Raw genomic sequence first — 24,764 nt, forward strand, 5'->3', positions numbered from 1 at the left:
CACATTGAAAAAAAAAAAAGTCATTTAATTCTGAGATAGTAGATAGACAGAAGAATAGATAGAGGGATAGATAGATAGATAGATAGATAGATAGATAGATAGATAGAGGACAGATCGCTACATTTCCCACGGTCGGCAGTGAGTTCACATTACCGGCCGTGGGAAATGACCGGTAATTACCTCTGCTGTCTGCTGCATTCATTCAGCGCTGTGTCTGTGACAGTCGCGGCTGGGTGTAAGCAGCGCAGGACCTGTGGATTACGCCGGAGCTGTGGATTACGCCGGAGCTTTGGTTCGGGAGGGGTTAATAAAATGGTGAACGAGGCTTGTTTGTTTTATTTAAAATAAATGATTTTTCGGTGTCTGTGTTTTATTCACTTTACTTACGGGTTGATCATGTCGGCTGTCACATAGACGCTGCCATGATCAAGCCTGGAGTTAATGGCGGTGATCCACCACCATTAACCCCTTGTATTACCTTGCTGCCACTGCTACACGGCAGCAAGAAGAGCCGAGGACACGCCGGTGCTGCCGCATAATGCATGCGACAGTGCCGGGGCAGCTGCGGCTGATATTCTCGGCTGCGGGAGGGGGGGTGAGGCGGAGGACATTAACCCTGCCCCTCTCCCTCCCCAGCCTGAGAATACCGGGCCGCTGCTGTGTATTTACCTCGGCTGGAAGGTAAATATACAGCGGAGCCCACGTTCTTTGTTTTCTATATTTCTGTTTTCTTTCTATGTGTGTTCTATGTGTCTGTGTGTGTGATCTATGTCTGTGATGTCTGTGTGTGTGTGATCTGTGTGTTTGTTTACTCTCTGCATGGCTTCCTCTTCCTGTAATGACATCACTTCCCTGCAAAACCGCAGACAGGCGATGTACATTACCGGAGGTAAACCACGAAATACCGCAGGGAATAACGCAGGAAAACGCAGTGAACCGCACAGAATTTGCTTCCTGCGTTATTCCCTGCGGGATTTCACGATTAACATTGGAGTCAATGGAGTGAAATCCCGCAGCGATGTGCGGAAAAGAAGTGACATGCAATTGTTTTTGCAGCAAAACATGCAGCTGTCAAATTCCGCCTAGTGCGCACAGGATTTTTTTTGCCCATAGGTTTTGCTGGTGATTCACTGCAGAGATGTTATGAACATTTTCTGCAGCGAAACATGCAGCAAAACCGCAAAAAATCCACGGCAAAATCCGGTAAGTGCGCACATAGACTTAACAGTTGTTCTAGAGATGATAAGGTGAGTCCAAACTTTTGGTCTGTACTGTATATATATTATGGTACCAATAAAAATGTCACTTTGTCCTGCAAAGAATGCGGCCTCCCAAATTATCTTTTTTCCTCTGTGCGGCCCATACACCCGGCCGAGTTTGAGACCCCTGCTCTACATCTACCAGTCCAGTAAATAGACTCTTACCGGGCGCGGATTCGTCTGTAGAGCACCAGTCTCAGCAGTGCTGTGTGCCTGCGCTCCTGTCTTGTGCCTGACGGTCGCTGGGTAGCGCAGGGCCTGATGGTCGCTGGGCAGTGCAGGGCCTGACGGTCGCTGGGCAGCGCAGGGCCTGACGGTCGCTGGGCAGCGCAGGGCCTGACGCTCGCTGAGTAATGCTGTGACAAAATAGTCATACAATTACCAAATAACACATTATATAGTGTTCCTGAACAGCACCCACCATACCAAGACCAATAATACTACTATACATTGCAATATAGTGAGTGAACTTGGCCTAAAGTAGCGATGTCCTCCTTCATGCCCCTCCCCACACACAATATAAATTTTCAGGTGTCTATCCCATATAATAGTAACGATTATGTCACCCTTTATAGCCTTAAGTACCATAATAAATCACTGCATAGCACAGGGATAATACACAAAGTGATGTCACAGTACAGGGATAATACACACAGTGATGTCACAGTACAGGTTTAACACACACAGTGATGTCACAGTACAGGGTTAACACACACAGTGATGGCACAGTACAGGGATAATACACACAGTGATGTCACAGTACAGGGATAATACACACAGTGATGTCACAGTACAGGTTTAACACACACAGTGATGTCACAGTACAGGGTTAACACACACAGTGATGGCACAGTACAGGGATAATACACACAGTGATGTCACAGTACAGGGATAATACACAAAGTGATGTCACAGTACAGGGTTACCACACACACAATGATGTCACAGTACAGGAGTAACACACACACACACACACACACACACACACACACACACACACACAATAATGTCACAGTACAGGGATAACACACACAATGATGGCACAGTACAGGGATAATACACACAGTGATGTCACAGTACAGGGATAATACACAAAGTGATGTCACAGTACAGGGTTACCACACACAATGATGTCACAGTACAGGAGTAACACACACACACACACACACACACACACACACACAATAATGTCACAGTACAGGGTTAACACACACAGTGATGTCACAGTACAGGGATAACACACACAGTGATGTCACAGTATAGAGATAACACACACCCACAGTAATGTCACAGTACAGGGTTAACACACACAGTGATGTCACAGTAGAGGGTTAACATGCACACACAGTGATGTCACAGTACAGGGTTAACATGCACACACAGTGATGTCACAGTACAGGGTTAACACGCACACACACTGATGTCACAGTACAGGGTTAACACACACACACAGTGATGTCACAATATAGGGTTAACACACACAGTGATGTCACAGTACAGGATTAATACACACACAGTGATGTCACAGTACAGGGGTAATACACACAGTGATGTCACAGTACAGGGATAATACACACAGTGATGTCACAGTACAGAGGTAATACACACAGTGATGTCACAGTACAGGGATAATACACACAGTGATGTCACAGTACAGAGGTAATACACACAGTAATGTCACAGTACAGGGTTAACACACACAGTGATGTCACAGTACAGGGTTAACATGCACACACAGTGATGTCACAGTACAGGGTTAACATGCACACACAGTGATGTCACAGTACAGGGTTAACACGCACACACACTGATGTCACAGTACAGGGTTAACACACACACACAGTGATGTCACAATATAGGGTTAACACACACAGTGATGTCACAGTACAGGATTAATACACACACAGTGATGTCACAGTACAGGGGTAATACACACAGTGATGTCACAGTACAGGGATAATACACACAGTGATGTCACAGTACAGAGGTAATACACACAGTGATGTCACAGTACAGGGATAATACACACAGTGATGTCACAGTACAGGTTTAACACACACAGTAATGTCACAGTACAGGGATAATACACACAGTGATGTCACAGTACAGGGATAATACACACAGTGATGTCACAGTACAGGGGTAATACACACAGTGATATCACAGTACAGGTTTAACACACACAGTGATGTCACAGTACAGGGTTAACACACAGTGATGTCACAGTACAGGGATAATACACACAGTGATGTCACAGTACATGGTTAACACACACACAATAATGTCACAGTACAGGGTTAACACACACAGTGATATCACAGTACAGGGATAACACATACAGTGATGTCACAGTATAGGGTTAACACACACAGGGATGTGACAGGACACTTTCTTTTTGCAGTGTTACAGGCAGATATTTGCACATTATAATACTCAGTTCCTCCTGTGTTGTGAGAGATCATATTATTGGCAGCCTCCGGCCTTCCTGTTGCATGCACTTCCTGTCAGTTCTCCTGGCTGTGCTCAGATCCTGTCCTTTCCTTTTTCTTTCTATTCCTTCTTTTCTCGCTTCTCCTTGTTTTCTCTGCTGCTTCTCCCTCTTTTCTCTGCTTGCAATGCTCCCACGCTGTACTGAAAAAGCTCCGCCCCCTCTCCTGATTGGCTGTTCTCCTCCTGGCATCTCTTACACCTCTCTGATTGGAAGAAGATGCTGCCTGGCCACTCCCTCCTCTTCAGCAGAGGCCGCGCTGTGCAGTGTGGGCGAGTCTGCTCCTCTGTGTTGCAGTCAACTGCAGTTGTACAAACAGTGCGGGCCCCCTGCAGCCTTAATCAGCTGTTTGGTGACCGGGCAGCCCGTGCTGGGAATAAGAAAGTGAAATCACAGACACAGCGGACAGCCATCACGGGGTCCCCTTCAGGTCACGGGCCCCATAGCAGTGGCGTGGCCTGCCTCTATTGACGGTACGCCACTGGGTTCAAGGTGCTCAATAAACATATAGATAAATTCCTTGAGGGGTCAATGGTGGGGCTTTTCCAGTGGTTAGGCACATTAGGGGCTCTCCAAACGCAACATGCAGTATACTAACCATTCCAGACGATTTGGCGTTTAAAAATCAAATGGCGCTCCTTCCCTTCTGAGCCCTGCCGTGCCCCCAAACAATTGATATCTACCATATATGAAGTATCACCACACATAGGAGAAATTGCACAACAAATTATACAGTGCATTTTTTACTGTAACTCTTGTGAAAATGAAAGATTTGGGGTTAAAGCAACACAAAAAAATAAATATGTCAGTTTAACAGATAAATGTTATAAAATTCTGTGAAGCAACTGGGTTTTCAGGGTGCCCACTAAACATCTAAATAAATTTCTTGAGGGATCTAGTTTCCAAAATAGGGTTAATTGGGGGGGCGTTCTGACTGTTTAGGCACCTCAGGGGCTCTTCAAACACGACATGGCTTCTGCTATCTATTCCAGACATTTTATTTTTTTTTTTAAATTCTGTATTTATAAACAGATCACAACAAAACAAGGGCTAGCAAACATAAGCCCAATATGCATGATAGTAAGGGCAAGCAAACTCCATATATTCCAGACGATTTTAAGCTCTAAAACTCAAATGGCGCTACTTACCTTCTGAGCCCTTCCATGTGCCCAAATAGTAGATTTCCACTACATATGGGGTATCAGTGTACTCAAGAGAATTTGCGCAATAAATTGTATGGTTCATTTTCTCTTGCTACTCTTGTGAAAATGCAAAATTTGTGGCTAAAGTAACATTTTGTCACACGGGGTTTGGCTCATAACTCACCAGGTGTCATGGCAGCATCAGATGCTGTTCACACGACAAACTCTAAGGGGTACTTTACACGCTGCGACATCGCTAGCATTTGCTGGCGATGTCGAGCGCGATAGCACCCGCCCCGTCGTATGACCGATATGTGGTGATTGCTGCCGTAGCGAACATTATCGCTACGGCAGCGTCACATGCACATACATGCTCTGCGACGTCGCTGTGACCGGCAAACCGCCTCCTTTCTAAGGGGGCAGTTCGTTCAGCGTCACAGCGACGTCACAGCAGCGTCACTGAACCGCCGCCCAATAGAAAAGGAGGGGAGGAGATGAGCGGCCGGAACATGCCGCCCACTTCCTTCCTTCCTCCTTTTCCGGTGGACAGAGGTAAGGTGATGGTTGTCGCTCCTGCGGTGTCACACACAGCGATGTGTGGTGCCGCAGAAGCGACGAACCACATAGTTACTGAGCAGAAAACGACATTTTGTTTTAGGACGACCTCTCCATGACCACCGATTTTTCCCTCTTTTGCGATCGTTTACGGTCGCTCAGAGGTGTCACACGCTGCGATCTCACTAACGAGGCCGGATGTGCGTCACAACCACCATGACCTCGACGATATCTCCTTAGCGATATTGCAGCGTGTAAAGCACCCTTAAGACTCCATGCTGTGGTTTTTCTGGTGCTTCTGAGTTACACAGGCATGCTTGGGCGTCGACCAGCTGTGTGTTCATTTGTGATCACTCTGGCAAGAGTTAATTTCTACTGGCCTGCTGCTCACCTCTAGGATCACATTTTGTGGGAAAACCTATCACAGCTACTCCTCGACTTTTTAAGATGGAAGAATCTGTTTTACCATGCTGATGATAGTTTTTGCTACACCGGTCAATGTTGCTGTTGTATCCCAGTCCTGCTGGTGATGGTAGATCTTCGTGCATGGAATTGTGGAGTTCTCTCGTTGTTTCCTCCCGGTTTTTTATTTTCCTCCTTATCACTTGTTATCTAATACCTCTGTGTGAGCATGCTGAGTGAATGAGTTTTGGTCTTCCCTGTGTATGTGAAGCCCCACAGGTGTTGTGTCGGCGCATTACCTTCAGGGACTCCATGTGGAGGAACAGTCTGATCACAGGTAGGGAACCTTCTTTTGGGATTTTCGTGACGTCACTCTCGGTATTGCAGTCAGGGTGACCGCCACTACAGATTAAGGGGTACCTGGGGCTGATGGTCGGTGCAGTCAGTTGTAGTGGCGTCCCGAGAGTGAGGCAAGCCCCAGGGCCTGTGGGTGTGTGGAACCACAGGTCACAGAATGACTCAGGCACAGTCCAAACAGTCTTTCAGGGTTTTTACTCACAGTAAATGGCAGGGTGAGTAACCCGGGCGTAGCTGGGATGAACCAGGCTGGAACCAGGTATCCTTCCGGCTGGCTGATGAGGGTGACTACCAACTCGCCTTCCTTAGCCCTATGTGTTTTTGTGGTGACCCCGACTTGAAGTCCCTACGGGGGTTACCCAGGGAAGTTGCTGCTGCCTGTTCTCCCCTCGTTTCGGCCCATTTGCTTGTAGCCTGGACCAGGTCACTCCGGCTGCTTTCCTCCTATGAACTATGGGCCCTCTCTTCGCTACGTAGCTCCGGACTCTGTGGTGGTATGGTGTGGGTCTGAGGTGCTCCCACTGGCAGGTTTGGCAGAAGAAAGGTGAATCTATCTCTGCACTGGGACCTGTTACCCTTGCGGGCCTGGTGCCTCCCTGGCAATCCCTTTACTCTGCCACCTCTTTGCTCTCTCTAGCCTTGGGTGGATTTCGGGTGGCACTACCAGGTGACCGATCTCCCCCGTCAGTAGTCACTGCGTGGACGCTGTCAGCTTGTAACAGCATGCAGGGTCTGCTCCTCACGTCTGCTCTCCCTGAGCTGCACTTACTAAATGGCTCACTACTTCCTCCTCTCCTGTTCTTGCCTACGCAACCTAGCAACCAGGCTCTCTACCACACCCTTTGAGTGGACATGGAGGCCACGCCCCCTCCTGGATTCCCCAGGGGTCCCCTCAAAGGTAGATGTGTGAGACCTGATTACTATGCGCCTGTGCAGTCACACCTCGATCAGCCTTCTGGATCACCTGTATTTTAGTGCACAGCATGGGTGCAGTACTCAGTGGTGCCTGACCAGGTCAGGGGCGCCACATTCCCCCTTAGTTATCACCAGCACGTCCTCGGGCTGCAAGACATTTTAAAATGCATAAAACAGTAAAACATTTAAAACATTATAAAACCACCAGGTACCATACATCACCACCCTCAACCCACAAGTCCGTTAACCCACCCAAAACCCTCTCAGGAGGCAGGTCACCGGTTCTTTTAGCAATCAGGTCTGGGCCATCTGCTTCCACAGACCTCTCCTCCAATCTTCCTCTCCCGTTGAGCCGCGCCTTCAGCCACTTCTGGCAGGATGTAGAGGCGGCCTCCACAGTTGGTGCTGACCAGGTACCCTCTCTGTGGTGGAGAGCCAGGCCCCATAAACAGGCGTGCTCCCTGGTCACAGGCGAGCCAGGCCCCTAAACAGGCTGGCTCTATTGGTTGTACCTCTGGGATAACTATATACACCGCGAGAGTTTGTGGCTATAGCCAGTACATAGCCTCTGGTCCGTAGATAAAGTGCACAAAACCTGGTGCAAAGTGTGCTTAGAAAGGGTTCTCACATAAGTTCCTGTGGGCACATGCTTGAACTTGAACGTTGCAGAATTTTACTTTAACTTGCTGTACTTTACTTTATTTCTTTACATGGATTTCTCCTCTGTACCAGGGCTTTGGCCTGTAGGGCTGCGGCACCTGTCGTCATCATCTGTGGTTGTATCTTCTGTTGGTTCTTTGCCTTTATTGGTGTCTCTTTCTAGTTCTTTATCTTCTTCTTCTCTAGCTGTAACATCATACCGGTCTGGGGACTGCTGTGTGGCGGTTGATCTTGCGCGGGCGCGGCGCTGGGCTCTGTGTTGTGAATGTCAGTTATGCTTTGGCTGCTGTGAGGCTCCCTCTTGTGGCCAGGAATGGTTTGGACAGAGACCAGGTGTGTTGAGCAATGGGCGTTTCCATTGCTAACTCTCTGCTTATTTAAACCCTGGTCTGATAGCAGGCTATGCCGGATGTCAGTTGTTCTTTGTTCACCAGCCTGCTTCATCCTGCTCCAGACCACATCTACCCCAGATAAGTGCTTGGCTCTTTATTTTTGCTTGGTTCTTTTTGTTCTTATCTGAGTTTGTCATTTGCTGTAGTTGTTTTCAGTTTATTTGCATGCAGGGATCTTCCCTCTCAGTTGCTTAGCTGGAAAACTCCCCGCAGCTATGTTTGGAGTATTGCTCCTATAAGTCCACGTGTTTGTTACTTCTTGAATTTGTAATGGTTCCTGCTTTCTGTTCATTGGTAAGACAAGAACGCCTGGTATAGGACAGAGTTCAGATCTAGCCATTTGAGGGCTTTTTTGTACTATCAGGTTGTTGGATTTTTGCAGAGTTTTTCTCTGGCCATCATCAGTCCCTTTCCTGTCCTGTCCTATTTAGTCAGTAGGGCCTCACCTTTTGCTAATCCTATCATCTATCTGTGTATTGTGTTTTCCTATATCACCGCAGTCTTTATCTATTTTCTGAGGCAGAGAGTTATTCATCTTTCCTTCCTTTAGGATAGCTAGTTCTCCGGCTGGGTTCGCGGTGCACAGGATGTTAGTTCACCCCTCGGCTACTTCTAGTTGTGATGATTAGTAAGGGGATGGCGGCCAGATTAGTTGCCAATGCTCTTGTCACCTTTTACCAATGATTTATGGTTGTCGTCCATGGTTCCGGATTATAACAGTACATCCGGCCAACAAATTTAAAGGGTACTCTTAAGAAGGAAGAAAGAAAAAAAAAAAAAAAGGGAAAAAAGTCTGCTGAGAATTTTTTTTTTTTTGGTGTTTTCCCTCTTCTTCTTTGGGTTCCGTGGAAGATTTCTTTTTTCTAGCATGGATGAATTGGGTGAGCGTGTTGCTCATCTTGATGCTAAGGTTCATTATATTGAGTCTTATCTTGCACAGACTCCCCTTGCAGAGCCTAAGATTCCCGAGATAGGTCGAGATTTTTGAGCTTCAAAAATAATTGTAAATTATTTTTTGACCTGCGCCCTAAGTCCTCAGGGAATCCCGTACAGCAGGTTAAGATTGTCATCTCCTTACTGCGTGGTGACCCTCAGGACTGAGCCTTCTCTTTAGCGTCTGATGATCCGATTCTCAGTGATGTGGACTCCTTTTTTCAGGCCTTGGGTTTATTATATGACAAACCCAATATTGTGGACCAAGGAGAAAAGGCCTTGTTGTCCTTAACTCAGGGTTTGGATTCTGCAGAAACTTTTTGTCAAAAATTTCGAAAGTGGGCGGTCCTTACCAAATGGAATGATGACGCGCTTGCGGCTCTTTTTCGGAAGGGTATTGTTGATACAGTGAAGGATGTAATGGTGGGATTCCCCGTCCCTTCTGGTCTTGATGCCTTTATGACCTTGGCCAAACAGATTGATAGGCAGTTACGTGAGCGCAGGAAGATACCTGCTGGTTTTGAGCCTGTGGAACAGCCTTTGGAGCCTATGGAGTGTGATAGGGTCCTTTCTAATGCTAGTTGGCAGGGGTTCAGACGGAAGAATAGACTGTGCTTCTATTGTGGAGACGCTTGTCATAACATCTCTGTCTGCCCTAAACGTGAAAGGAGATTGGCTACTTCTGTTACTGTGGGTTCTTTGCAACCAAAGTTTCTTTTGTCTGTCACATTGATTTGCTCATTGTCTTCCTTTTCCACATTTGCCTTTGTGGACTCAGGGGCAGCGCTCAATTTGATGGATTTTGGGTTTGCTAGGGATTGTGGTTTCCCCATGGTTCCTTTGCAAACTCCTATTCCTTTAAGGGGCATTGATGCTACCCTTTTGGCAGAAAATAAACCCCAATTTTGGACCCAGGTGCCTATGAGAGTTGCACCAGCACATCAGGAAACTTGTACATTTTTAGTATTGCATAATCTACAGGATACCTTGGTACTGGGATTTCCGTGGTTGCAGACCCATAATCCAGTTCTTGACTGTAGATCCTTGTCGGTAGCTAGTTGGGGTTGTCAAGGTGTGCATCAGGACCTTTCCGTGTCGTCCACGTCTGCTCAGGCAGTTGATGTTCCGGCCTTCTTGTCTGATTTCCGTGATGTATTTAATGACCAGGAATCTGATTCTCTGCCCCCACACCGGGACTGTGACTGTGCGATTGAGCTGGTGCCGGGTTGTAAATTTCCCAAGGGGCGGATTTTCAACTTGTCTGTGCCTGAACATGATGCCATGCGGTCATACATCAGGGAATCATTGGAGATGGGGCACATTCGGCCCTCTTCTCCTTTGGGTGCTGGCTTTTTCTTTGTTGCTAAGAAAGATGAGTCGTTGAGGACTTGTATTGATTACCGTGTTCTTAATAAAATTATGATCAAATATCAGTACTCTTTGCCTCTGATGTCTGATCTTTTCTCTAGAGTGAAGAGTGCCAAATGGTTTACGAAACTGGGCCTCAAGGGTGCGTATAATCTCATCCGTATTAAGGAGGGTGATAAATGGAAAACGGCTTTTAATACTCCTGAGGGGCATTTTGAGTACCTAGTGATACCTTTTGGGCTCACTAATGCCCCCTCCGTCTTCCAGGCCTTCATGAATGATATTTTTTGGGACCTTATTGGTAAATTTTTGATTGTCTATTTGGATGACATCTTGATTTTTTCTGATGATTGGGACTCTCATGTTGGGCAAGTACGGGCTGTTTTTTAGATACTTAAGGATAATGCACTGTACGTTAAGGGGTCAAAGTGCCTCTTTGGAGTGCAAAGGATATCCTTTTTGGGCTTCATCTTGTCTCCCTCCACTATCGAAATGGATCCGGTTAAGGTTCAGGCTATTTACGACTGGGTGCAACCGACTTCTCTAAAATCCCTGCAGCAGTTTTTGGGGTTTGCTAATTTTTACCGTAAATTTATAGCCAATTTTTATGCCATTGTCAAACCTCTGACAGATTTGACCAAGAAGGGAGCTGATGCTGAGCATTGGACCCCAGAGGCGATTGTGGCCTTCCAGGAGCTTAAAAAGCGATTCACTTCTGCCCCAGTCCTGCAGCAACCTGATGTGTTTCGCCCATTTCAGGTTGAGATCGATGCCTCAGAGATCGGAGCAGGAGCTGTTCTGTCTCAACGAGACGCTACTTCGGGTAAACTTAAGCCCTGTGCCTTTTTCTCTCGGAAGTTTTCTCCTTCTGAACGGAATTATGATGTGGGGAACCGGGAATTATTGGCTATGATGTGGGCATTTGAAGAGTGGAGGCATTGGTTGGAGGGGGCTAGACATCAAGTTGTGGTGCTTACGGACCACAAGAATCTTACCTATCTGGAATCTGCCAAGTGGTTGAATCCTCGGCAGGCTTTGTTTTTTACCCGGTTTAATTCTGTGGTCTCGTTTTTGCCAGGCACCAAGAATGTTAAGGTCGATGCCCTTTCAAGGAGTTTCTGTGCTGACTCTTTGGAGGTTGTCGAGCCGTCTACTATCCTGAATGATGGTGTAGTTTTCTCGGCCATTTCGCCTGATCTGCAGTTGGCACTGGCGGAATTTCAGGGGGATAAACTTGAGAGATGTCCTACGGGGAAACTGTTTGTCCCGGACCAATGGAGAAACCGAGTTGTCTCTGAGATTCATTGCTCTGTTTTGGCGGGTCATCCTGGCATTTTTGCTCGGGATCTTGTGAGACGTTCTTTTTGGTGGCCTTCCCTGTCCCGGGATGTCCGTCGTTTTGTGGAGTCGTGTGGAGTTTGTTCTAGGTCCAAGCCCTGTTGTTCACATTCTAGTGGGCTATTATTGGCTTTGCCTGTACCTAAGAAACCTTGGACGCACATCTCTATGGATTTTATTTCAGAGCTTCCCGTCTCTCAGAAAATGACTGTGATTTGTGTGATCTGTGATAGATTCTCCAAGATGGTCCACTTGGTTCCCCTATCTAAGTTGCCGTTTTCATCAGAGTTGGTGCCTTTGTTTTTCCAACATGTTGTTTGTTTGGTATTCCCGAAAACATTGTTTCTGACAGAGGGGTGCAGTTTGTATCCAGGTTTTGGAGGATTTTTTGTTCCCAATTGGGTGTTCAGCTGTCTTTCTCCTCGGCGTTTCATCCTTAGACCAATGGTCAGACTGAAAGGGCTAACCAGACCCTGGAGACCTATTTACAGTGTTTTGTTTCTGCGGATCAGGATGACTGGGCTTCATTTTTGCCTTTGGCTGAATTTGACCTTAACAATAGAGCTAGCTCTACCACATTGGTATCCCCCTTTTTCTGCAATTTTGGGTATCACCCCAGGTTCCTCTCGGGGCAGCTTGAGGCGTCTGACTGTCCAGGGGTGTATTCGGTGGTACACAGAATGCAGCAGATTTGGGGGCAGGTAGTGGATAAATTGTTTCAGTCCCAAGAAACTGCCCAAAAGTTTGCAAACCGGCGTCAGACTGTTGGTCCCCGGTTTAAAGTGGGGGACATGGTGTGGGGTTTAAAGTAGGGGACATGGTGTGGTTGTCCTCTAAAAATATTCCTATGAGAGTTCCATCTCCTAAATTTAAGCCTAGATTTATTGGACCTTATAAGATTTCGGAGATTATCAACCCTGTATCTTTCCGTTTGACTCTGCCTGTGTCATTTAAGATTCACAATGTCTTCCATAAGTCCTTGTTGAAGAAACATGTGGAGCCAACAGTTCCTGCAGCAGCGCCTCCTGACCCTGTTTTGGTACAAGGGGTTCTGGAGTATGAGGTTGAAAAAATTCTGGATTCCCATTGCAGTAGGTGTCAGCTTCAGTACCTTGTGAAATGGAAGGGTTATGGGCAGGAGGATAACTCTTGGGTTGTGGCTTCTGACATTCATGCGGACAGGTTGGTTCGCGCCTTCCATCATGCTCATTCTGAGCGACCCGGTGGCGTTGGTGAGGGTTCGGTGACCCCTCCTCAAGGGGGCGGTACTGTTGTGAATGTCAGTTATGCTCTGGCTGCTGTAAGGCTCCCTCTTGTAGCCAGGAATGGTTTGGACAGAGACCAGGTGTGTTGAGCAATGGGCGTTTCCATTGCTAACTCTCTGCTTATTTAAACCCTGGTCTGATAGCAGGCTATGCCGGATGTCAGTTGTTCTTTGTTCACCAGCCTGCTTCATCCTGCTCCAGAGCACATCTACCCCAGATAAGTGCTTGGCTCTTTATTTTTGCTTGGTTCTTTTTGTTCTTATCTGAGTTTATCATTTGCTGTGGTTGTTTTCAGTTTATTTGTATGCAGGGATCTTCCCTCTCAGTTGCTTAGCTGGAAAGCTCCCTGCAGCTATGTTTGGAGTATTGCTCCTATAAGTCCACGTGTTTGTTGCTTCTTGAATTTGTAATGGTTCCTGCTTTCTGTTCATTGGTATGACAAGAGCGCCTGGTATAGGACGGAGTTCAGATCTAGCCATCTGAGGGCTTTTTTGTACTATCAGTTTGTTGGATTTGGATTTTTGCAGAGTTTTCTCTGGCCACCATCAGTCCCTTTCCTGTCCTGTCCTACTTAGTCAGTAGGGTCTCACCTTTTGCTAATCCTATCATCTGTGTATTGTGTTTTCCTATATCACCGCAGTCTTTGAATGTGGGGGGCTTGCTATTCTTTATCTATTTTCTGAGGCAGAGAGTTATTCTCTTTCCTTCCTTTAGGATAGCTAGTTCTCTGGCTGGGTTCGCGGTGCACAGGATGTTAGTTCAACCCTCGACTACTTCTAGTTGTGATGGTTAGTAAGGGGATGGCGGCCAGATTAGTTCCCAATGCTCTTGTCACCTTTTACCAATGATTTATGGTTGTCTTCCATGGTTTCGGATCATAACAGCTCTGGTTGTGGGGCTTCTCTGCACCGCAGGCTCCCAGGTTACACGCATGCTTGGCAGCGTGATGGCCAGAGGTTCATCTTCTGAGGGTTTTGGGCTCTCCTCATCCCAGCGAGAGTACGGCAGCATCTCTGGCTCTGGGCCTCTCCTCCCCCTTAGTGCTCTTGAGCACTCCTCTCGTTGTAGCGCTGGGGATGGGTCCTCATCAGCAGACCAGGGCGGTGGGCTTTTTATCGTGGATGTTACTGGAGCCTTCTTGTGGGAATGCCGAGGGAGCAGATACCGGTCCACCATCTCCTTTGGGAAATGAGCCTCCAGATCCGCCTTGAGCTTCAGGTATTCGGGGTCCTCACCCGGTGGGGACAGGAGATCCAATTCCTTGGGCTGGGGAGTGGCGTCTGCCCTGGCCTTACAGGCCGGGGTAGATAGCCTTCTGGCCTTGTCTTGGCAGGCCGCGCCCTGCGTGGCGGCGGCCTGGTCTTGGCGGGCCGAGCCTGGCATGGCGGCGGCCTGGTCTTGGCGGGCCGAGCCTGGCGTGGCTTCGGCCTGGTCTTGGCGGGCCTGGCATGGCGACGGCCTGGTCTTGGCGGGCCGGGCCTAGCATGGCGACGGCCTGGTCTTGGCGGGCCGGGCCTAGCATGGCGGCGGCCTGATCTTGGCGGGCAGAGCCTGGCGCGGCGGAGGCCTGGTGTTGGTGGGCCTAGCATGGCGGCGGCCTGGGTCAGCATTACTCCTGCGGTGTGGATGGGTGTCGCTGCTACTGCGGGACCTTGGCGGGCCGGGCCTGGCATGGCAGTGGTCTGGGCTTGGCGGGCAGCACCTGGCGTGGCTGCCGCCTGGGTCGGCGTCGCCGCACCAGGCGTCTCTCCGGGGATCGCGGGCGTAGCAGCGGGGATCGGGGCACTCGCGCAGGCAGGGGCATCAGCTGACTCACCCCTCGGCGGCATCTACGGTGTCCAGGCAGTCGCTGAACCGCTTGTCGCTTGCCTCTCCGTCCCCTTCTTGTGGGCCCAGGCGACTCCAGCCATCTCTCTGAGCTCTGCGCGTCCTTCCCGGATCTGCTGCATCACCTTCGCCTCCAGCCTTTCACACCACTAATCCAGCTCCCAGTCCCACCAGGCAGCGGAGCCCAGCTCTGGATCGCTGCGTGTGAACGCCATCCTCTCTGCACGATCTTCTCTGAGCAGCAGGCTTGTGGCTTCCTCTTGCAGCTTTTCCTTTAATAGCAGACTTTCGCTTTCTCCTTCTTCTTCCACCAGCCTTGTACTTCGCCTCCGGGTAAGGTCAGAGCTCTTTCCATCACACCCGAGGTCAGTACGCTGCAGGGGATCTCTCTCTGTAACGAGCCACACCTCTTCGTTGGCGGTAACTTCTTCTAGCACGGGCTCCTGTTGTTCTTTGGCGCGCTTTTCATGGTGGCAACATGGCGGCGCTTCCAATTTTTCAAGCGGACCGCCCAGGCACATGGTCACCTGTTTTAACAGGTCTAGTCCTTATCCTGTTCGTGACGCCAGATGTGAAGCACCACAGGTGTTGTGTCGGTGCATTACTTTCAGGGACTCGACGTAGAGGAACAGTCTGGTCACAGGTAGGGAACCTTCTTTTGGGATTTTCGTGACGCCACTCTTAGTATTGCGGTCAGGGTGACCGCCACTGCAGATTAAGGGGTACCTGGGGCTGATGGTCGGTGCAGTCAGTTGTAGTGGCGTCCCGAGAGTGAGGCAAGCCCCAGGGCCCTATGTGGGTGTGTGGAACCACAGGTCACAGAATGACTCAGGCACAGTCCAAACAGTCTTTCAGGGTTTTTACTCACAGTAAATGGCAGGGTGAGTAACCCGGGCATAGCTGGGATGAACCAGGCTGGAACCAGGTATCCTTCCGGCTGGCTGATGAGGGTGACTACCAACTCGCCTTCCTTAGCCCTGTGTGTTTTTGTGGTGACCCAACTTGAAGTCCCTACGGGGGTCACCCAGGGAAGTTCTCCCCTGCTGCCTGTTCTCCCCTCGTTTTGGCCCGTTTGCTTGTAGCCTGGACCAGGTCACTCCGGCTGCTTTACTCCTGTGAGCTATGGGCCCTCTCTTCGCTACGTTTCTCCGGACTCTGTGGTGGTATGGTGTGGGTCTGAAGTGCCCCCAACGGCAGGTTTGGCAGAAGAAAGGTGAATCTATCTCTGCACTGGGACCTGTTACCCTTGCGGGTCTGGTACCTCCCTGGCAGTCCCCTTACTCTGCCACCTCTTTGCTCTCTCTAGCCTTGGGTGGATTTCGGGTGGCACTACCAGGTGACCGATCTCCCCCGTCGGTAGTCACTGCGTGGACGCTGTCAGCTTGTAACAGCCTGCAGGGTCTGCTCCTCACGTCTGCTCTCCCTAAGCTGCACTTACTAACTGGCTCACTACTTCCTCCTCTCCTGTTCTTGCCTACGCAACCTAGGCTCTCTACCACACCCCTTGAGTGGACATGGAGGACACGCCCCCTCCTGGATTCCCCGGGGGTTCCCCCAAAGGTAGATGTGTGAGATCTGATTACTATGCGCCTGTGTAGTCACACCTCGGTCAGCCTTCTGGATCACCTGTATTGCACTGCCCCCAGCATGGGTGCAGTACTCAGTGGTGCCTGACCAGGTCAGGGGTGCCACATGTATCCATATCTGTCCGATCTACCTGACTGTCCTGGCTCTGCCCTGGGGTAAGGGAGAGGGTGTATTTAATCTGGGCTTTACAGGAGCAGGGCTGGGAAGGCGGCCCAGACATTGTCAGTATCAGACATATCTCCAGGATCAGGGACAGTTAGGGCCCCCCTAGCCTGATGGCCAGTTTAAGAGCCCCAGTCCCCGGTTATCCCATCACACCCCTTAACACATTTTCGTGGGAAAAAGTAAAATGATCCTGTTTTCCTTCCACATTGTTTTAGTTCCTGTGAAGCACCTAAGGGGTTAATAAACTTTTTGATTGTGGTTTTGAACAGTTTGAGGGGTGGAGTTTTTAGAATGGTGTCACTTTTGGGTATTTTCTGTCATATAGGCCTCTCAAAGTCACTTCAAATGTGATGTGGTCCCTACAAAAATGGTTTTATCAGTTTTTTTTAGAGAAATTGCTGATAAACGTTTAATCCTTCTAATTTCCTAAGAAAAAAAAGATGTTTCAAAAATTGTGCTGATGTAAAGTAGACAAGTGGGAAATGTCATTAATTAACTATTCTGTGTGACATTACTCTTTAACCCCTTAACGACCCATGACGTACTGGGTACGTCATGGTGACATGGTACTTAACGACCCATGACGTACCCAGTACGTCATGGCGAAATCGCGGCCCTGGAGCCCCGGTGGCTGCGATCGCTGTGCAAAAACCTTAGATTCGGGGAGGAGGGGACCTCTGCCTGACCTCAGGAGGGGTGGTCTCTCGCCCCTGGACCTACGGAGGCTGTGACTGGCTGACGAACGCCGCTCAGCCAATCACAGCCATTGCGATGTTTCAGCCATTGAAATGGCTGAAACATTGAAATCCAGCCATTATCAGTGCAGCTGATCATTGGCTGGAGCTGGGTGAACTTTATTTCAGCCGCCCCCAGCTCTGATTGGAGAGATCGGCCTTGTGACCGATCTCTCTAATCACCTTGGATCTGGGGCCGGTGACCTGCAGGTGACCATTCCCCTCAGCTTCACTCCATCTGTGAAAGCGTGATCCCTGCAAGTGCCATTTGGTAAGTGCCCCTCATCCACCGCTGCACCCGATCAGCTCCCGCCACTGCCCCCTTTCAGTCGCTGCCACCGCAGCAGCAGCACTAGTAGTTAGTAGTCACCTCCCCCCGATCCACCGCCACTACTGCTTCCGATCTGCCACCGCCCTCCTCCATCTGCTGCCCCCCTCCATCCGCCATCACTCTCCCCATCAGCCGCTGCCCGCCTTCATCCGCCACCGCTCTCCCCATCAGCCGCTGCCTGCCTTCATCCGCCACCACCCCCACTCATCCGCCACCGCTCTCCCCATCAGCCGCTGCCCCCCTCCCCAATCTGCTGCCCCCTCTCTCCCACCTCTCACCCTCCATCTGCTGCCCCCTCCCCCACCTCTGACCATTCTTCATCTGCTGCATCTGCTGCCCACTCCTCCACCTTTCATCCTTCTACATCTGCTGCCCCCTCCCCCACCTCTCACCCTCCTGCATCTGCTGCCCCCTCCCCACCTCTCACTCTCCTGCATCTGCTGCCCCCTCCCCCACCTCTCACTCTCCTGCATTTTCTGCCCCCTCTCCCACCTCTCATCCTCCTGCATATGCTGCCCTCTCTCCCACCTCTCACCCATCTGATGCATCTGCTGCCCCCTCCCCCACCTCTCACCCTCCTCCATCTGCTGCGTCCTTTATCTGCTGTGAGCCTGCTGTCTAGATCCATCTCATATATATATACAGTTAGGTCCAGAAATATTTGGACAGTGACACAATTTTTGCGAGTTGGGCTCTGCATGCCACCACATTGGATTTGAAATGAAACCTCTACAACAGAATTCAAGTGCAGATTGTAACGTTTAATTTGAAGGTTTGAACAAAAATATCTGATAGAAATTGTAGGAATTGTACACATTTCTTTACAAACACTCCACATTTTAGGAGGTCAAAAGTAATTGGACAAATAAACCAAACCCAAACAAAATATTTTTATTTTCAATATTTTGTTGCGAATACTTTGGAGGCAATCACTGCCTTAAGTCTGGAACCCATGGACATCACCAAATGCTGGGTTTCCTCCTTCTTAATGCTTTGCTAGGCCTTTACAGCCGCAGCCTTCAGGTCTTGCTTGTTTGTGGATCTTTCCGTCTTAAGTCTGGATTTGAGCAAGTGAAATGCATGCTCAATTGGGTTAAGATCTGGTGATTGACTTGGCCATTGCAGAATGTTCCACTTTTTTGCACTCATGAACTCCTGGGTAGCTTTGGCTGTATGCTTGGGGTCATTGTCCATCTGTACTATGAAGCGCCGTCCGATCAACTTTGCGGCATTTGGCTGAATCTGGGCTGAAAGTATATCCCGGTACACTTCAGAATTCATCCGGCTACTCTTGTCTGCTGTTTTGTCATCAATAAACACAAGTGACCCAGTGCCATTGAAAGCCATGCATGCTCATGCCATCACGTTGCCTCCACCATGTTTTACAGAGGATGTGGTGTGGCTTGGATCATGTGCCGTTCCCTTTCTTCTCCAAACTTTTTTCTTCCCATCATTCTGGTACAGGTTGATCTTTGTCTCATCTGTCCATAGAATACTTTTCCAGAACTGAGCTGGCTTCATGAGGTGTTTTTCAGCAAATTTAACTCTGGCCTGTCTATTTTTGGAATTGATGAATGGTTTGCATCTAGATGTGAACCCTTTGTATTTACTTTCATGGAGTCTTCTCTTTACTGTTGACTTAGAGACAGATACACCTACTTCACTGAGAGTGTTCTGGACTTCAGTTGATGTTGTGAACGGGTTCTTCTTCACCAAAGAAAGTATGCGGCGATCATCCACCACTGTTGTCATCCGTGGACGCCCAGGCCTTTTTGAGTTCCCAAGCTCACCAGTCAATTCCTTTTTTCTCAGAATGTATCCGACTGTTGATTTTGCTACTCCAAGCATGTCTGCTATCTCTCTGATGGATTTTGTCTTTTTTTTCAGCCTCAGGATGTTCTGCTTCACCTCAATTGAGAGTTCCTTAGACCGCATGTTGTCTGGTCACAGCAACAGCTTCCAAATGCAAAACCACACACCTGTAATCAACCCCAGACATTTTAACTACTTCATTGATTACAGGTTAACGAGGGAGACGCCTTCAGAGTTAATTGCAGCCCTTAGAGTCCCTTGTCCAATTACTTTTGGTCCCTTGAAAAAGAGGAGGCTATGCATTACAGAGCTATGATTCCTAAACCCTTTCTCCGATTTGGATGTGAAAACTCTCATATTGCAGCTGGGAGTGTGCACTTTCAGCCCATATTATATATATAATTGTATTTCTGAACATGTTTTTGTAAACAGCTAAAATAACAAAACTTGTGTCACTGTCCAAATATTTCTGGACCTAACTGTATATATATAAAATGTATGTATATATATTAGTGGCATTGCACTATTCTGAAATTTCAACAGACTTGGAATTTTTTCCCCCACTTTCTAGTGCATGACGTGATAAATAATGTTTAGCGAGTAGTTAAGTATTCGTACTCGCTAAGCTGTTAGTGAGTACTGTCCATGACTCGCATATTCATTATGAGTAGCGGATGCAATTAAGTCACTGGGAAATACTCGCTAAGTAGTGAGTAACCCAAAAGCCGTACTTTTCGTGCCTGTAGCGAGTAGTACGGTTTTCGGGGTACTCGCTACTTAGCGAGTATGTCCCATTGACTTACACTGTGCCCGCTACTCGTAACGAATATGCGAGTAGCGGACAGTACTCGCTAACAGCTTAGCGAGTACAAATATTTAACTACTCGCTCAACACTAGTGATAAAATGAATGGCGTTATTCAACAGGAAAACCCATCCCACAAAAAACAAGCCATCATATGGCAATGGGTACGTAAAAATAAAAAAATGGTATCTTGGAATAGGGGGAGGAAAACAATAAGAGTGGGAAAAAAAACAATGGAAAATCACAAGGTAGTTAAAGGGATAATCCCAGATGAATATCAAAGAATAAACAAGAAAATGGAATGGAGGTTTCGCTACTTTGGTCGTTTTACCTCCCAAAAAAATGGAATGTGATCCTAAAATTGTATGATACCCAAAATGGTACATATGAAAACTACAAAAACAAGCCACCATACAATGCTACTGACCCCCAAAAAATAAGTTATGCTTCAAGAATACGCCAGATGTTTTTTTTGTTTCCTTTTTTTCAGTAGTTAAAGAAGAAAATTATACATATATTTGAGATGAGCGGATCACTTTACACAACTACGGCCAAGGTCAGTGCTCTTTAGCAGTGGACAGGAACTGCATGAATTAAGTCACCTTCTGTGTTCATCAGTGCGGCGTTTGATTTGTAAGCCTGGTGTGATGTGATCTGTGTAGCACACAGGTGACCATGCGCCAGAACAGCAAGTTGTTTGTGTAATATATATAGTAAACATGTATATAATATTAAAGTTAGGTTCAGAAATATTAAGACAATGACTGAATCTTTGTGATTTGGGCTTAGCATGCCACTATATTTTTTTATTTAAAATGAAGCAACCGAGATGCAATGGAACTGTAAATGCTCAGGTTTTATTAAATGCTTTGGACAAAAATATCTTTTGAAAACGCTTAAGAATTGTAACCATTTTTCTACAAAAAACCCTCATTTCAGGAGCTCAAAAGAATTCATTGCAAGCAATGACTGCCTGAAGTCTGGAATCCATGGAAGTCACCAAATGCTGGGTTTCCTCCTTTGTGATACTTTGTCAGTCCCTTACTGTAGCTGACTTCAGTTGTTGATTGTCTGTCGGTCTTTCTGGTTTTGTCTTGATTGGTCTTGTCTCAATTTTTTTATTGTTTTGGGGGAACTCTAGCTTTCTTTAAAGTTCTTTTCAGAAAGACAACCCAAAAGAAAACTGCAAAACTACATAAAAAAAAAACAAAATCACAAAACCCAGAAAAAAACTGTTGGCTACCTCCTCCTCCTTGTTCAAATCTTTTCTTTTTTTGGGGGATTCTATCTTTTTTTAAAGGGGTTCGGGGTGCTCTGTGTGAGTCAACTAGGAAAATGGGCTCTATAAGGGCCTTTGTTTCAAATTGTTGATTTGGTAGGGGGAACTCTGCTGATATAGGCTCTCTGGGTCAACTCAGAAAAAAAGGCTCTGTAGGAGACTTTTTTTTTATAATTGTTGGTCTGTGAGGGAACTCTGCTAAGCTTACCTGTGTGGTTCAACTGTGGAAAGAGGCTCTGTAAGGGGGTTTTGATTAAAATGGCTTCTCTGCGTGTGAACTCTGGCAATGTGGGTGAACTGGGAATACAGGCTATGTAGGGGCCATTTATTAAACTTGTTGCTCTGTGGGGGAACTCTGCCAATCTTGCCTGTATGTGTGAACTGGGAATACAGGCTTTGCAGGGGACTTTTGTTAAACTTGTTGCTCTGTGGGGGAACTCTGCCAAGCTTAACTGTTTGGGTCAACTGTGGAAAGAGGCTCTGTTGGGAAGTATATTTAAAATGTGGTTAAATGCTAGCAATCTTAGCTGTGTGGTTCAATTCTAAAAACAGGAGCTGTAAGGACCTTTTTAAAAATGTTTGCTCTGTAGAGGAATTTTTCCAAGCCTCGCACCAGACCGCCAGCTCGTTCCATAATCCAATAACCAGCTTTTTAACTGCTACAACTATAGTATAAGTGTAGCGCTAGCTTCCCAGCAAACCCTCACTCCCCTCCCTACAGGGAAGCCCATACTCACCACTCATCACCGTGGCCAGTTCACAAGACGCTACCCGGCTTTCCTGTGGTGCTCCATGTGGGCGTTCACGGCTTCTCCCTCCAGAGGCCTGTGTGTGCCACACAGGTCCTCCGGATGTGCTCCTAGGGCATGTACACGCACTGCTGCTTTTCCCTTAAAGGACCAGTGTGCCATTTCCTGGAAGAGCCTCTCAGCCTATCGCTAAGAGGCACTAGGTAATTAAGGCACTCTTCCGCTAGGGGAGGTGCCTGATCAATGATATTAGTTAAGTAGTGGTTTGTTCCCTAGCCAGCTAATTGTCAAGTCCTTTTGTCCGCTGTCCGCTGTGCTTCCCATTACAGTGTACAGTGTCCTTGCCTGTCTCCCGGTTCCATCTGTACCCCGGTATCCGTCCACCCCGACCGTGCCATCCACCTCAGCTACTTTGGTGATCCCAGCTTTGCTTGTGACTGTGTTCATCCACTCCTGCCATGCCTTCCGCCTCAGCCACTCCGGTAGTCCCAGCTTTACTAGTGACTCTGCCTGTCCATCCTGGCTGTTCTGCTTGCCTCAGCCTGGTCCCTGTCTACACTAGAGACTCTGTGTCATGTGCATAAGGACAGACTCAGGGTCAGCGTTCTCATTTACCATCTGGGACCATGCACTTTAAATGTAGTTTTTTCCTTTGGGCACATTAAGAGTTAATTCCTTCACTGGTGCAGCAGCAGAGTTGCTCAGCTGACAGCACTTAATCACTTCTGTGCATGTTATAAGCCCTCTGCTTCCTGGGTATTGTGCTGGTTATACTATCCAGTAAGGAGCTAGCCTGGGAGCTGAGAATGTTTGCTGCTATGCTGTCTAATGTGGTTTGTGCAAGATGATTGTTTTTTTTCTACCTCCTTTGACTTATTATTCCTCACCTGTATTTCCTTGATTGTTCCTGGTGTAGGTTTTTGGTGTGTATGAGGTTTTTTGTTACCCCATCTGTTGTTCTGTGTTGGCGGGTTGTTGGGCTCCGTCCGGGTCAATCCCCTGGGTGGTGGTGACACAGTTGTTTGGGACTGGACAGGAGACAGGGTCACGTTGGAGGCTCGACACTGACTACCACTAAGTCTACTGTTGGGATAAGGGACAGCTCAAGGCCCCTAGTCGTAGGGTCAGCTTAGGAGCCCTATACCATTCTATTACCTCGTATTACCCCACTACACTTTGCCTCTCTGCACCTGTGTCCGTCACTGCCCTGGGGGTCAGTTGCTAGTCTCGGTCTCTGCCCGGAAAGTGGCACCTGGCATCTGCCTCGGGGTGAGTGCTTAGTGAAACCCCTTCCACTAAAGGGTAAGCCCGGGGTCCCCCTGTGGTCCCGTGGGTCCACTCCTGCTCATCGTTTTACCATCTCCAGTGGCGAGCGTTGCAGTAAGGTACTGGAGTTAAAATTTTGATTTTTTTTTTTGAGGGAACTGTGAAAACAGTCAGTGTATTAATGTGATGGACACTGTAGCGCTGTATACAGACCATGTAATACTCTGCACTTTTTGGGGTGCAAAGAATGCACTAGATTCTGTGATTGGTTGTTGATTCTATCTGATTGATGTATGTGGAGTTGGAAAGGAATTTTGTTCCCCTAATGTGAAGTTTATTGTCTACTGCATGGGTTTTTTTTCCTTCCTCTGAATCATCATGTTAGTTCATGGGTTGGAATCGATGGACTTGAGTCAACTTTGCCTTCAACCTTAAATAGTACGAAACTATGAATGTGGAGGCCATGGTGCTGCAGCTAGTGGTGGAGCAGGAGCTGCTGCAGGGAGAAAACGTGGTCAATCTATGCCTGTAATGTACCCAAATGAAACACCTTCCTCTGGTGCACACAGATGACAGGATGTTCCTCAGCAGACCACAACATCCATCACCACCATCTGATTCACTCCATATGTGCACAATACAGCAGTTCAACAACATGGTGGAAGAGTGTGCCCACACATCTTCACGTACTGAGTGATGGGTCTTCCTCATTTAGTTCCAATTTTTTCACTTCGGTTTCCATTGGCTCACCTCAGTACAGACAACAAACAAAATAGAAACAAAGTCCTACTCCATTATTTCCTTGCGGTATTATTTAGCTGTGGATGCCTGCTTTGAACAATAATTTATTTCAAATTAAACACTTCAAGCTCCCGGGACACTCAGTCAACAGCATTGAGGAGGTGCCTAACGGCAAAGTGGTTGACCTCTGTAATGCTCATGCCAGCGTTCTTGCATGCTCCTGCTCCCCCAGTGAGGACATCATTTCCCTCACCTGTCCATCTGTCCTGCGGCGGTGATCCCGTCCCCATCCAATGCTGCAGCCTCACAGAGCGTTCGTACTCCAGGCCTCTGCTTGTAGGGTGTACCCGCAGCCACGCCCCCTTCTTAAACGCCAGCGTTCTCCTAACCCGGAT

General features: G+C 48.0%; 1 protein-coding gene across 1 annotated transcript in view; it reads right to left on the reverse strand.

Annotated features, from left to right (window-relative positions):
• The window catches only part of LOC142294876 (uncharacterized), a 102,605-nt gene that overhangs the window by 9,871 nt on the left and 67,970 nt on the right, over positions 1-24,764 (reverse strand). The window contains exon 2 of the mRNA XM_075337939.1: positions 1,425-1,615. Coding sequence (XP_075194054.1) covers positions 1,425-1,615 — 191 coding nt within the window. The remainder of the gene's footprint in view (positions 1-1,424; positions 1,616-24,764) is intronic.

Source organism: Anomaloglossus baeobatrachus, chromosome 1 (assembly GCF_048569485.1).
Source record: "Anomaloglossus baeobatrachus isolate aAnoBae1 chromosome 1, aAnoBae1.hap1, whole genome shotgun sequence".
Classification (NCBI taxonomy): Eukaryota; Metazoa; Chordata; class Amphibia; order Anura; family Aromobatidae; genus Anomaloglossus; species Anomaloglossus baeobatrachus.